This window comes from Salmo trutta, chromosome 5 (assembly GCF_901001165.1).
Source record: "Salmo trutta chromosome 5, fSalTru1.1, whole genome shotgun sequence".
Classification (NCBI taxonomy): domain Eukaryota; kingdom Metazoa; phylum Chordata; class Actinopteri; order Salmoniformes; family Salmonidae; genus Salmo; species Salmo trutta.
This window is the reverse complement of record NC_042961.1, coordinates 52,972,664-52,987,038: the sequence shown is the minus strand read 5'-3', so window position 1 is coordinate 52,987,038 and position 14,375 is coordinate 52,972,664. Positions and strand designations below refer to the sequence as shown.

The window sequence follows — 14,375 nt, the reverse complement described above, 5'->3', positions numbered from 1 at the left end:
AAATATCCTTATATCCCACTGTGTAATTCTAGAATGACTCAACAAAAAGAGAGATCAATGTGCATCAATGTGTTGTTGTCAGATACTGTAACAGATCTCTGTAATGTGTTGCATGGAGAAGACATGTTGAGCTCTAGAACCTTCTTACTGAAGAGTGTTTATTCTCAACAGTTCCGGGATGTCACCTGTCCTACTTACCTTAGTACACTCAAAACAACCTAATCATTACGAAACTTCCGTTTGATCAAACAAAACACAAGTAGCAAGTAAGCCATTCAATAATTTTTTTTCTTATTGCCCTCCATACAAAAACTCCTTGCTTGGTAAGCGAAAAATACTGAAAACACCACATGATGGAGAAGACAGATTTTTGGGATATTTATCCGTCTCGTTTCAACTCTTCCTCTCTGGTTTGTCTCAGTCTTGCCTTCTACCTGTAGATAGGACAGGTTAAGCCTGATACAGAGGCCATTCCTTTTGGGCTGTTACCTGTGTATATTTTGTAAATCTAGGCTACTTACTTGATATTTTGTACTTCATGGCATCTTCACCTACTCTCTCACAGAGAGTAGGTCCCTATTCCACATACGTTTGTCACCTTTTTGACCGTACAAAACAAAGGTTGGACCAGGTCAGTTGTTTGTGTGTGTGTGGGGCTTTTTGTGTTTATCAGAGAGATGAATGGCAATATTATTTTCGTATACCGTATACTGTAGTTCGCGTGTCATATTAATTTGTCATTTACATTTAATCTATCACTCTGATCACTACTTTCCCAGGTTATTCACTTGAACAGTTGACAGACCTACCTTGTTTGTACTGTAACGCTTCAACATTCACACACAGTTGACCTCCAAATATCTCCTAAACCAAATGATAAATGTCACATGTGCCATGAAGTCAAACCGTTGACACCTTTCCACCTTTCCTAGTGAAACTACAGATTCTACTGAAAATGTAAACATGACCGGGTATCATAAATGCAATATTGACTTTTATCCAAAAACTCCTTCCTCAGATTTTTTCCACCCACAGAAAGACCACAGTGTTGCTGTGTCCACTCCTTTTACAGAAATAGGAAGTTGACTAGAGATAAACAGGACATCAGATGCTCATTTACTCTGTTTCTCTTTAAAGCATCTGTAGCTTTCTTATTCTGACAAAAAGCCCCATTTGTGTCACAGCCACAGGAACTGTAGGGGACACTGGACACTATCTTTGGAATGCAATGTTCCAATTGCAACTCTCAACTTGATATAGAGTGTTATGTAGTAGGTAGTTTAGTGTTAGCACACAGTTAGGCAACACACTAAGACACAGGCCGAGGGCATGAGATGTGAAAAAACTACCACAGCTCCTAGTCGGCTCAGTAGGCAAATAGACTAGAGATGCTGCTGACACTGTTTGCGAGATGCCGGACAAAAGGCATTTTTTTTAAACCCTCCCTCGACTCCTGCCATGTCACCCAAGCAAACAAAAACAGTCCCTCAGAGAATGATCGCGTGCACAACTGGTAAATAGTCGCTTATATATATGTCAGTTATGTGGCTAGTTGCCGGCTGAGACTGAGCTTCAACTGTCTAATGAACAAGTCAACCACAAAACCCCTGAGATGAGTTAGTTACTTAGCATGCTGACAGTGAGAGGTGAGAAGAGCTGTGTGTGTGTGTATGAAAGGAGGGGGTGGCTGAAGATGGCCATTTCCTTTGTGGGCAGTGGAACAAATTAGGTTAGCTAGCTAGGCCTGCATCTATCTATCTATCTATCTATCTATCTATCTATATATAGCGTTTTTGACCATTCTTGATACAAAAGGGAAACTGTTCAGCGTGAAAAACCCAGCAGCGTTAGAGTTTTTGAAACAAACTGGTGTGTCTGGCACTTACTACCAGACCCCTTTCGAAGGTACTTCAATCTTTAGTCTTGCCAGTTCACCCTCTGAATGGCACACATACACAACCCATGTCTACCTTTTCCCCTACTGTATTTATTTATTTTATTTATTTTGCTCCTTTGCACCATATTATTTATATTTTAACTTTTAACTTTCTTCAAACTACAAATCTACCATTCCAGTGTTTTTTCTTGCCATACTTTATTTACTTTGCCACCATGGCATTTTTTTGCCTTTACCTCCATTATCTCACATCATTTGCTCACATTGTATATAGTCTTATTTTTTTTTTTCTACTGCATCATTGATTGTATGTTGTTTTACTCCATGTGTAACTCTGTGTTTTTGTATGTTGTCGAACTGCTTTGCTTTATCTTGGCCAGGTCGCAATTGTAAATGAGAACTTGTTCTCAACTTGCCTACCTGGTTAAATAAAGGTGAAATAAAAATAAATAAATAAATAAAAAAAATGTCTCAATTGTCTCAAGGCTTAAAAATCCTTCTTTAACCTGTCTTCTCCCCTTCATCTACACTGATTGAAGTGGATTTCACCTCGATTAACCTGTTCAGTCTATGCCATGGAAAGAGCAGGTGTCCTTAATGTTTTGTCCACACAGTGTATATCTTTCTGTCTTTGTCTGTCTTTCTGTATCCATCTATCTGTGCATATTGCAACATGAAACAAACATCTGCACATTCTGATGTCAAACCACAAGATCTCATTTCTATTCTGGTTCCATCCTCTTTCCTCCAATAAAGAGCTGGGGCCATGTAGCTAATGTAGCCAACCATAAAAATATGATAAAAATTGTTCAGTCTTTATACATTTCTGTAGAATCTTGTCTCTCTTTTTCTCTGTGTGATGTAATCAGACTCATCATACAGGAAGTAGAGGGGTTTGTCAGAAGAACTGTAGTTCGGAAATGGTCAGTGGGACAGAATGGAGAACACCTTGCTCTGTGTGCTACTCTGTAAGTACTGACGTAGTATTAGTGTTTGTGTGTTGTCTATGAGCACAATGCACTCTGGGTTATATTACTACTCTATTACTACAGTAGTATACACTACTGTATAACTACTGTACTGTAATGACTTTGTCTTGAAGTGCTAATTATCCTCATCTACTGTGGACACTGTGTTGAAGATGATGGTAGATATTCATTTATTTGATCAAACCTCCATCTTTATGTTTCATCCTCTTTGTCTCTGTCACTGCTTTTCCTTTCTCAGTCATATTTTTTTTTTAAGAAATAGGTGATTCAATTGAAATGATGTGATTGATACACTATTTATATTGAGTCATTCATGATGTATGTGTCAGTATTCGGTTGTGTTTGTATGCTCTGTATAGAAAAGTAAAACAAATGTGTTTTATTTGTCTCATAATACTGTAACAAGTATAAGGTAATGGTAGTGTGTTGATTGTGTGTAACGGCTGTCTGAAGAGAGAGTAGACCAAGGTGCAGCGGAGTTAGTGTTCATCTTCAGGAATTTATTAATGACGACAGAACACTATACAAAAAAACAAGAAAACCGACAGCCAAACAGTACTGTCAGGTGCAAACACGAACGAGACAGAAAACAATCCCCCACAAAACCCAAATTAAAAACAGGCTCCTTATGTGTGACTCCCAATCAGCAACAACGAACTACAGCTGTGCCTGATTGGGAGCGACACACGGCCAAAAACAAAGAAATACAAAAACATAGAAAAATGAACATAGAACGCCCACCCAATGTAACACCCTGGCCTAACCAAAATAAAGAACAAAAACCCCTCTCTATGGCCAGGGCGTTACATTGTGTCTGTGTATTGTGTCTATGTTCTGACCATCCAGCCCAACAGCACTCTGTACCCTGGAGAGACAGTTACTCTTTGTAAACATTCCCTGTCTTATGTCAGTTAGGATCACCACTTTATTTTAAGAAGGTGAAATGTCAGAATAATAGTAGAGATAATGATTTATTTCAACATTTATTTATTTCTATCACATTCCCAGCATGTCAGAAGTTTACTTACACTCAATTAGTATTTGGTAGGATTGCTTTTAAATTGTTTAACTTGGATCAAATGTTTCAGGTAGCCTTCCACAAGCTTCCCACAATAAGTTGAGTTAATTTTGGCCCATTCCTCTTGACAGAGCTGGTGTAACCGAGTTAGGTTTGTAGGCCTCCTTGCTCGCACACGCTTTTTCAGTTCTGCCTACAAATCTTCGATAGGATTGAGGTCAGGGCATTTTGATGGCCATTCCAATACCTTGACTTTGTTGTCCTTAAGCCATTTTGCCACAACTTTGGAAGTATGCTTGGGTTCATTGTCCATTTGGAAGACCCATTTTCTACCAAGCTTTAACTTCCTGACTGATGTCTTGAGATGTTGCTTCAATATATCCACATAATTTCCCTACCTCATGATGCAATCTATTTTGTGAAGTGCACCAGTCCCTCCTGCAGCAAAGCACCCCCACAACATGACGCTGCCACCCCGTGCTTCATAGTTGGGATGGTGTTCTTCGGCTTGCAAGCCTCCTCCTTTTCCTCCAAACATAACAATGGTCATTATGGCCAAACAGTTATATTTTTGTTTCATCAGACCAGAGGACATTTCTCCATGTGCAGTTGCAAACCGTAGTCTTGCTTTTTTATGGCGGTTTTGGAGCAGTGGCTTCTTACTTGCTGAGCGGCCTTTCAGGTTATCTCGATATAGGACTCATTTTACTGTGGATATAGATACTTTTGTACCTGTTTTCTTTGCTGTTGTACTGGGATTGATTTGCACTTTTCGCACCAAAGTATGTTCATCTCTAAAAGACAAAACGCGTCATCTTCCTGAGCAGTATGACGGCTGCGTGATCCCATGGTGTTTATACTTGCGTACTATTATTTGTACAGATGAAGATGGTAACTTCAAGCATTTGGAAATTGCTCCCAAGGATGAATCAGACTTGTGGAGGTCTACAATTTTTTTCTGAGGTCTTGGCTGATTTATTTTGATTTTCCATGATGTCAAGAAAAGAGGCACTGAGTTTGAAGGTAGGCCTTGAAATACATCCACAGGTACACCTCAAATTGATTCAAATGATGTCAATTAGCCTATCAGCCATGACATAATTTTCTGGAATTTTCCAAGCTGTTTAAAGGCACAGTCAACTTAGTGTATGTAAACTTCTGAATTATAAGTGAAATAATCTGTCTGTAAACAACTGTTGGAAAAATGACTTGTCATGCACAAAGTAGATGTCCTAACCGACATGCCAAAACGATAGTTTGTTAACAAGAAATTTGTGGAGTGGTTGAAAAATGAGTTTTAATGACTCCAACCAAAGTGTATGTAAACTTCCGACTTCAACTGTATATTGGTCATATTGATCATGGCTCCCGAGTGGCGCACAATGGGATTGCCTTGCAGTTCTCCAGCTGTATCCACAGAAAGCACACATGGTTCAAGGCATGAGGGCAGGGGGGATGGGATGGGCCGCAGAGCCACGCACAGAAGATGGACCTAGCCCATGGGATACCCCGCCACACTGGGTCGCACAGAGCAACACTTTAAGGGGCATTGCACTAATAATGGCACTGACAAGGGAAACGTTCCCGCTGTTTTTAATGCCCGGTCTGCACGTTCAAACTAAAACAATGTAACTAATAATGGCATCTTTATGCTTTTGTTCGTAAAATAATGATACAAATACTCTTTCAAAATGACAATGTTTATTTGGTTATGGATTGATAATGAATTACTATGGGAATAAATATCACTAAATTACAGAAATATTTAAACAAAGAAGGTAAACAAATTGTTGCTTACTGGAAAATACTCTTTCAAACACACACGGTCACGTTGTACAGCGTCATTATGGCTATTAGCAGGTAGCTGGACAATAAACTTTCCTAGATGGAGGGTAGGGGGAGAATTCTATCGTATGTATTTGTATATGTATTTCTTAGTTAGGTTTGCTGTATCACAACCGGCCGTGATTGCTGCCTGCCATCCAGGACCTCTACACCAGGCGGTGTCAGAGGAAGGACCTAAAAATTGTCAAAGACCCCAGCCACCCCAGTCATAGACTGTTCTCTCTACTACCGCATGGCAAGCGGTACCGGAGTGCTAAGTCTAGGACAAAAAGGCTTCTCAACAGTTTTTACCCCCAAGCCATAAGACTCCTGAACAGGTAATCAAATGGCTACCCAGACTATTTGCATTGTGTGCCATCCCCAACCCCTCTTTTACGCTGCTGCTACTCTCTGTTTATCATTTATGCATAGTCACTTCAACTATACGTTCATGTACATACTACCTCAATTGGCTCGACCAACCAGTGCTCCCGCACACTGGCTAACCGGGCTATCTGCATTGTGTCCCGCCACCCACCACTCGCCAAGCCCTCTTTTACGCTACTGCTACTCTCTGTTCGTCATATATGCATAGTCACTTTAACCATATCTACATGTACATACTACCTCAATCAGCCTGCACTATTGGTTAGAGCCGGTAAGTAAGCATTTCACTGTAATGTCTACACCTGTTGTATTCAGCGCACGTGACAAACTTTGATTTGATTTGATTGGTTGCAATTTCACTTTAATCCACCAGAAAAGACAAAACAAATAATACAACAAAAAGTATTATTGTTATTTTTACGTATCACATCCGACCGTGATTGGGAGTCCCATAGGGTGGCGCATAATTGGCCCAGCGTTTCTCTCCATCTAAAAACAGAAAATAATGTTTTGGCCTTTCCAAATACTATTTTGGCCATTATTCAGATTACAATCGCTCATTTTAGTTTTTTTGAAAATGAAATAACCTCCAAAATATCGTTATATATAATCAAGTTGATGGCACAGTCATATAGTGTAGCGGCACCTACATAAAGCTGAGTGACTCACTCATTCATGGCTTTGGATGAAAATAAATAACTACCAACATACTTTCTGATAGTCTTTAATAAAGAAATGTTTTGATTATCCTGACCTGGACACCATGTAAAGTATTATAATAGCCCATTAGCCCATTATTAGCAGGATAATATACCTTTACCAACACCTCTCTGTATTTTCATACTTTGTGGATGGGGCCTCCCCAGTGGCCCAGCTGTCTAAGTCACCGCAAAATGCGTTTCTACAGATACCTGTGCCGGCCTCCAACGGGAGACCCACGAGGCAGCTTTTGGTTTTAATTTAGAATCCTCCAATCCTCTATATGTAATTATTGGTTGAGAGTCACGTCATATTTTTCTATATACTGTAGGGCTACCGTAGGCAACACGAGTCTCACTAGTGTTGAGTAATGTGTTGTTAAAAGTGGTGTGTATTATTTATTAAAATTTATTCACAATAGGATTTGAAGCAATAGCCTACATCTATTTTAGCATCCTTTTGCCCTTCTCTGAGACAAGCATGGGGACTGGTCTTGATAAATCAATGAGATTTTATTTTGACAGAATCTCCGTTTGGGTATTGGTTAGACTACAATTATACAATTAGGATGTAGAAATGTTATGCTCATAGTGAAACCTTTATTTAACTAGGCAAGTCAGAAAAATATTATTTACAAGGACAGCCTATTTCTTCCTCCCCGTCAGGGTATTGAACCCCCGTCTCCCGCGTGCCCGCACGACATGGGATTCTTTAGCAAAATAGTGCAGTACTGTAGCCTACTCCCGATGTCACGTTGTACAGCACCATATTTTCCGTTCCATCCTAATGGAAACCCAAAGGGTTTTTAGTTTTTCTTGGAATACAAACACCATAATATTAATCAAGTTAATTAAGCAACATTTCTTAAAATCAGTCTCATATACTATGTTCTCACAAAAAAGGTTTTAAATTCTCTAGTACAGCCACTATTGAAGGCTATCACATGCTTCATACAGATGCCCTCTCGTGGTCAAACTAGCATTCACTAGCATTAATGGTACCAGTGGTTGGCACTTAAATAACGTGCCATAGAATTCTGCGGCACCACGCAAGCTGTGCCGCAGTACACTGCAACTTTTAAAGGAAGAACCACTGTATGTTTACCGATCGTTGCAGCTGATCGCTGCAGCTGTCCACAGCCCATCTGTAAATAGCCCATCCAAACAACTACCTACCACATATATTTGTTTTTTGTTTTTTCTTCTCTTTTGCACACCAGTGTTTCTACTTGCACATCCTCATCTGCACATCTATCGCTCCAGTGTTAGTTGCTGAATTGTAATTACTTCGCCACTATGGCCTATTTATTGCCTTACCTCCCTATTTCATTTGCACACACTGTATACAGATTTTCTATTGTGTTATTGGCTGTACGTTTGTTTATCCCATGTGTAACTCTGTTGTTTTTGTCGCAGAAGTACTCGTCAAACATCTCATTCCAAAATCATGGGAATTAATATGGAGTTGGTCCCCACCTTTTCTTCCAACGTTGAGGTCAGGGCTCTGTGCAGGCCAGTCAAGTTCTTCCACACCGATCTCGACAAACCATTTCTGTATGGACCTTGCTTTGTGCTCGCTTTGTGCATTGTAGTCTAACCAATACCCAAACGGAGATTCTGTCAAAATAAAATGTGCACGGGACACTTTCATTGTCATGTTGAAACAGCAAAGGTCCTTCCCCAAACTGTTGCCACAAAGATGGAAGCACAGAATTGTCTAGAATGTGATTGTATAATGTAATGTGGCGTTAAGATTTCTCTTCACTGGAACTAAAGGGCCTAGCCAGAACAATGAAAATTAGCCTCCGACCATTATTCCTCCTCCACCAAACTTTACAGTTGGCACTATGCATTCGGGGAGGTAGTGTTCTCTAGCATCCAGAATCCAGAATCGCCCATCGGACAGCCAGATGGTGAAGTGTGATTCATCCCTCCAGAAAACTTGTTTCAACTGCTTCAGAGTCCAATGGCGGCATTGTAATTTTGTTTTTCTTTAAATATTAGACTTACCTCCCTTTATTTCAGTTTTTTAATTAAACAAGAGCATAGTGTCTCTTTTTACATGCAGGTGGATATAAACTATACGTGAATCGTTTTCGTTTTTAATTAGAATTTTAAATACTAAAGATGTGTTTATACTTGGTTGGCCAACCTACTATAACAGATAAGATGGGACACGTAACTATAGTTTGTTATTAAAAATGTATATTTATATAATGCAGCTTTAATGCTTATTTTTATATTAAATATAGAATCAGCTAAATTATGTTGCCACAAGTAGCACTGCAGATTTTGAGATGAGCGAAATGCAAGACTTCACTCTCACACAGGCACACACAGTATCTGCACATATGCACAGGTTCACTTCACGGTGTTCACAGTGTCGTAGCCACAGGATCAAAACAGAGGAGAAGTTGAGTCTCATGCTTCAACGCTCTTAGTTGTTGTGGAAATTGAATAACTATGCAGTTTACTTTCTAAATCTACATCAAATTGCTGAGTCTACCAGCTCCACAAACTCCACAAACTTTTGACTTATATTCATTTTGAAATACCGTCTAAGTATTTTGTAAAACATTTTCAACATGTAAGTCTTTTGTAAAATAATTTCAGAAGTTGTTATAGGAGCCAGATGAGTGAACCACCATGGAACTTAAAATGGAGAAGGTGTGTTATATTTTGTTTGAATTCTCATATCAAATAAAAAGTGATGATTCACCTCATCATTGTATTGCTTTGAAATATAACTTGATATAAGGACATATTCATTTTACTCTGTTTTTCTGAGTTGAATCTTATTATGTAAAGCAACACTTTCTAACTAAAGCTCTATGCACCGTAGTGCTGTCAGTCTTCTGTAAAGCACATTCAGATTGACTTGTACTGATATGAACCCATACAGAAGTGTCCCATGTCTGTACTATTATGATGAGATAGAGAGAGGAAGGAATAAGAGGGCAGACCCAGTAGACTGAGGGCTTATGCTGTTGCTATGTGACCAATGACCATATTAGTTTCTATATTGTGATCCACTAGAATGTGGAGTAGTTACAGGCCTGTCCCTGAAGGGGGCGATAAGAAACCCCAGATGTTTACCTGGCTATACCCACTAAAGGAGAAGTCTGACTGCTTTTCCCCTGTAACCTTTCTCTCTCTATTTAGGTTTGCTCCTTCACATGTTGTTCGTGTGTCACACTCTACACTCTACAAAAATACACTTTCATATACTTAGAGGTAAACTGTTGGAATAAAGTGGAAAATTCTAAAACGTTTTGATTCATGTACCCAGTTACAGCTTTGAAACTCATCCTTTCTCTGGTCTGTGGTAATGCATGTGCATGCCTCTGAAGTACACACACACCCACACACACACACACACCCACACACACACACACACACACACACACACACACACACACACACACACACACACACACACACACACACACACACTAACGCACACACACATGAAAAATACATGAACAATTATCCTGATACACATCACATTAACATCACAATAACAAAGACATATCTATGTGGTCAGTATTTAACTAAATGTGTCCCTAAGAACCATCTGAGTAATGAGTGAGTTAGCTAGCTGACTGTGGTTTTGACACAGGCTATTACTGAGCAGTAGTGTGTGTGTGAAGAGAGGGGGTGAGGAGAGGGAAAGAGGTGGGGGTGAAGATGTCTATTTGGGCTAAGTGGAACAACTGAGGTTAGCACCCTAGGCTTGAAGGCAGGCCTATAGTCAGTATCTATCTATCTATCTATCTATCTATCTATCTATCTATCTATCTATCTATCTATCTATCTATCTATCTATCTATCTATCTATCTATCTATCTATCTATCTATCTATCTATCTATCTATCTATCTATCTATCTGTGCATTGTGGGTGGAAAGATGAAACAACCATCTGCACATTCTGATATCAAATCACAAGCTCTGATCTCAACTCGGGTATCTATTCTCATTTCACCCTCCTTCTATCCAATAAAGAGGAAGGAACCAGTGTGAGGCCATGTAGCTAATCACAAGACTTTGGTCGGAAAATAAACTCACCAGTAACTGTTACTCTTTTTTCTCACAGTCTTCGTACATTTCTGTAGAATGCTTCTCTCTATTTCTCTGTGTGACGGTAAAGAGGCGTGAACTAATCCATCTGTCATCATATAGGAAGTAGAGGGGTTTGTCAGAAGAACTGTAGTTCAGAGATCATCGTCAGGACAGAATGGAGCCCACCTTGCTCTGTGTGTTACTCTGTAAGTACTGAGTGAGTGTGTTTGTCTATGAACACTAATTACCTGATTTACTAAACCTTTGATGGAAAAAAGGAATATGACAATCACGCAAATTAAGACAGTTTCATGTTTTAGCTTTTTAGTGTGTTTTATACCTTATTGATATAACAGTGCAAATACTTATTAGTAAATTTCACTAAAGTTGGATAGCAGCAAATATGGTGTAGGTCTAAAGATGTAGGATCTTAATTTGATCACTCTTTTGTTGCTAAGAATTGTCGTTAACCACAGGAAATGCAGATGAGCTTTGTGATTTACATGAATTAACTGAAAACCAACACATGGTTATATTAACTGTATTGCACTTTTCATGTCGCCTACTTTTGGCCTGCTAATAGCCTAACCACCAATCAAGCAACATGTTGGACTTAAACGTTCAAATCCTGTTGCTGCAGGATTATTTTGCTGTGACAATATAGTTTAAATTAAGATCATATATCTGTATATGAGGTGGGGGTGAATGACCACCCTACATTGAAGTAGCATCTCTGTGAGAACCTGAACTTGTATAGCAGATGGTGTGGTGGTGTGGTGTGCATTTAACCAGGTCACCACTCAGGAACTAAAGAGTAGCGCTAACTCAGTGGTCGCTAAATGTGCTGTCAATGACAATGAATGCAAAATGCTATATTTGTTGGATGTGTTCTAGTTTCAAGATGTGGTTATTGTAAATGGTTGAGAGTTCCGTCACTACAGTTATAGTAAACTGTATTCAGAGATTGAATGGTTTTTTGGAGTTTTTGGTGTCTGTACTTTCTCTGTATCCAGAACTGCAGGTTGATGTTTTGTCACGTCCTGACCAGTAAAAGGGCTTATTTGTCATTGTAGTTTGGTCAGGGCGTGGCAGGGGGTGTTTGTTTTGTGTGTTTCGGTGTTTTTGTTTTAGATTCTATATTTTCTATTTCTATGTGTATATCAAGTTTTCTATTTCTATGTTGGGTTTTTGGCTATGACCTCCAATTAGAGGCAGCTGGTTGTCGTTGTCTCTAATTGGAGGCCATATTTAGTGGGGTTTGTTTTCACTTGTGTTTTGTGGGTGGTTATTTTCTGTATAGCCTTATGGTGTGCCTTATGGAACTGTTTTCGTCGTTTGTTATTTTTGTTTAAGAGTTCACGTTACTTCAATAAATTCAGAAGATGAGCACTTTACCCGCTACGCCTTGGTCCAATCCTTACGACGCCCATGACAGAACCACCCACCAAAAAAGGACCAAGCAGCGGAAGAAGGAGCAGCAGGAGAGATATTTGGAGTCATGGACGTGGGAGGAGATCCTTGATGACCGGCGACCGGCGACCGGCGACCGGAGGAGGAACTGGAGGCAGCAAAGGCAGAACGACATTTCTGAGAAAGGAAAGTAAGGGAGCAACATGAGGCCGAGAGGCATCCCCCCCAAAAAAAGGGGGGGGGGCACACGGGGAGTTGGGCAGAGTCAGAGTGGAGACCTGAGCCAACTCCCTGTGTTTATTATGGAGAGCGACGGATCAAGCAAGCACCTTGTTACGCAGAAATGCGCATGGTGTCACCCATACGCACGCACAGTCTGGTACGGCCAATAAGGGCTCCGCAGCGTTGCCGGGCGAGAGTTGGCCGGCAGCCAGGAAGAAGTGTGCCGGCACAACGGATCTGGTCTCCAGTGCGTCTCCTCGGCCCAGTTTACCTTGCGCCTGCTCTACGCACGGCAGCCCTCATTCCCCAGCACAGCCCAGTTCGCCCTGTGCCAGCGCTCCGACGGTGCCGGGCTACAGTGACTATCCAGCCAGGACGGGTTGTGCAGGCCGTGCGCTCCAGACCTCCAGTGCATCTCCAAGACCCAGTGTACCCTGTGCCTGTTGCTGCTCTCCGCATTAGCCCTGAGGTGCGTGTTACCAGTCTGGCGCCTCCTATGCCAGTCCCATGCATCAGGCCTCCAGTGCGCCTGCCCAGTCCGGGGCGTCCTGTTCCTGCTCTCTGCACTCGCCCTGAGGTGCGTGTTAATTGTCTGGCGCCTCCAAAGCCAGCCCCACGCATCAGACCTCCAGTGCGCCTGCCCAGTCCAGTACGTCCTGTTCCTGCTCCCCGCACGAGCCCTGACGTGTGTGTTACTAGTCTGGCGCCTCCTATGCCAGTCCCACGCATCAGGCCTCCAGTGCGCCTGCTCAGCCCTGAGCCTCCAGCAACACTCCTCAGCCCTGAGCCTCCAGCGACGCTCCTCAGCCCTGAGCCTCCAGTGACGCTCCTCAGCCCTGAGCCTCCAGCGATGCTCCTCAGCCATGAGCCTCCAGCGACGCTCCTCAGCCCTGAGCCTCCAGCGACGCTCCTCAGCCCTGAGACTCCAGCGACGCCTCTCAGCCCGGAGTCTCCAGCGACGCCTCTCAGCCCGGAGTCTCCAGCGACGCCTCTCAGCCCGGAGTCTCCAGCGACGCCTCTCAGCCCGGAGTCTCCAGCGACGCCTCTCAGCCCGGAGTCTCCAGCGATGCCTCTCAGCCCGGAGTCTCCAGAGATGCCGCGCAGCCCAGGGTCTTCTGAACGGGAGCTGCGCCCAGAGCCAGAGCCACCTCCGTAGTGGGAGGATTGGGAAAGGGGGGGTGTAGCACAGGGACCGTCATTGACGGTGGCCACCCTCCCTTCCCTCCCTTTAAAATTGTGGTTGTTTTTGTGGGGTTTTTTGTTTTTGAGGTGCATTCAGGGTCTGCACCTTTGGGGGGAGGTACTGTCACGTCCTGACCAGTAAAAGGGGTTATTTGTCATTGTAGTTTGGTCTGGGCGTGGCAGGGGGTGTTTGTTTTGTGTGTTTTGGTGTTTCTGGTTTAGGTTCTATATTTTCTATTTCTATGTGTATATCAAGTTTTCTATTTCTATGTTGAGTTTTTGGCAATGACTTCCAATTAGAGGCAGCTGGTTGTTGTTGTCTCTAATTGGAGGCCATATTTAGTGGGGTTTGTGGGTGTTTTGTGGGTGGTTATTTTCTGTGTAGCCTGTGTGCCTAATGGAACTGTTTTCGTTGTTTGTTATTTTTGTTTAAGTGTTCACGTTACTTCAATAAATTAAGAAGATGAGCACTTTACCCGCTGCGCCTTGGTCCAATCCTTATGACCTCCATGACACGTTTATTGGGATGAATATTTTGCTGGAGGCAGAGTTGAGCGATATCCACTAGATGGGCCAGCTGCAATGTCTAAATTGTCTACATATCAAACAAATACATGAAAACAAAAATACACGTTTTATCCTAATTTAGGGTCTGGCATAAAGTTAGCAGTGTGGTAAAAGTTAGGGT

General features: G+C 41.7%; 1 protein-coding gene across 1 annotated transcript in view; it reads left to right on the top strand.

The window, feature by feature from the left end:
* Positions 1–10,939: 10,939 nt before the first annotated feature.
* The window catches only part of LOC115194485 (basement membrane-specific heparan sulfate proteoglycan core protein), a 63,629-nt gene continuing 60,193 nt past the window's right edge, over positions 10,940–14,375 (top strand). The window contains exon 1 of the mRNA XM_029754205.1: positions 10,940–11,079. Coding sequence (XP_029610065.1) covers positions 11,049–11,079 — 31 coding nt within the window. The 5' untranslated portion in view covers positions 10,940–11,048. The remainder of the gene's footprint in view (positions 11,080–14,375) is intronic.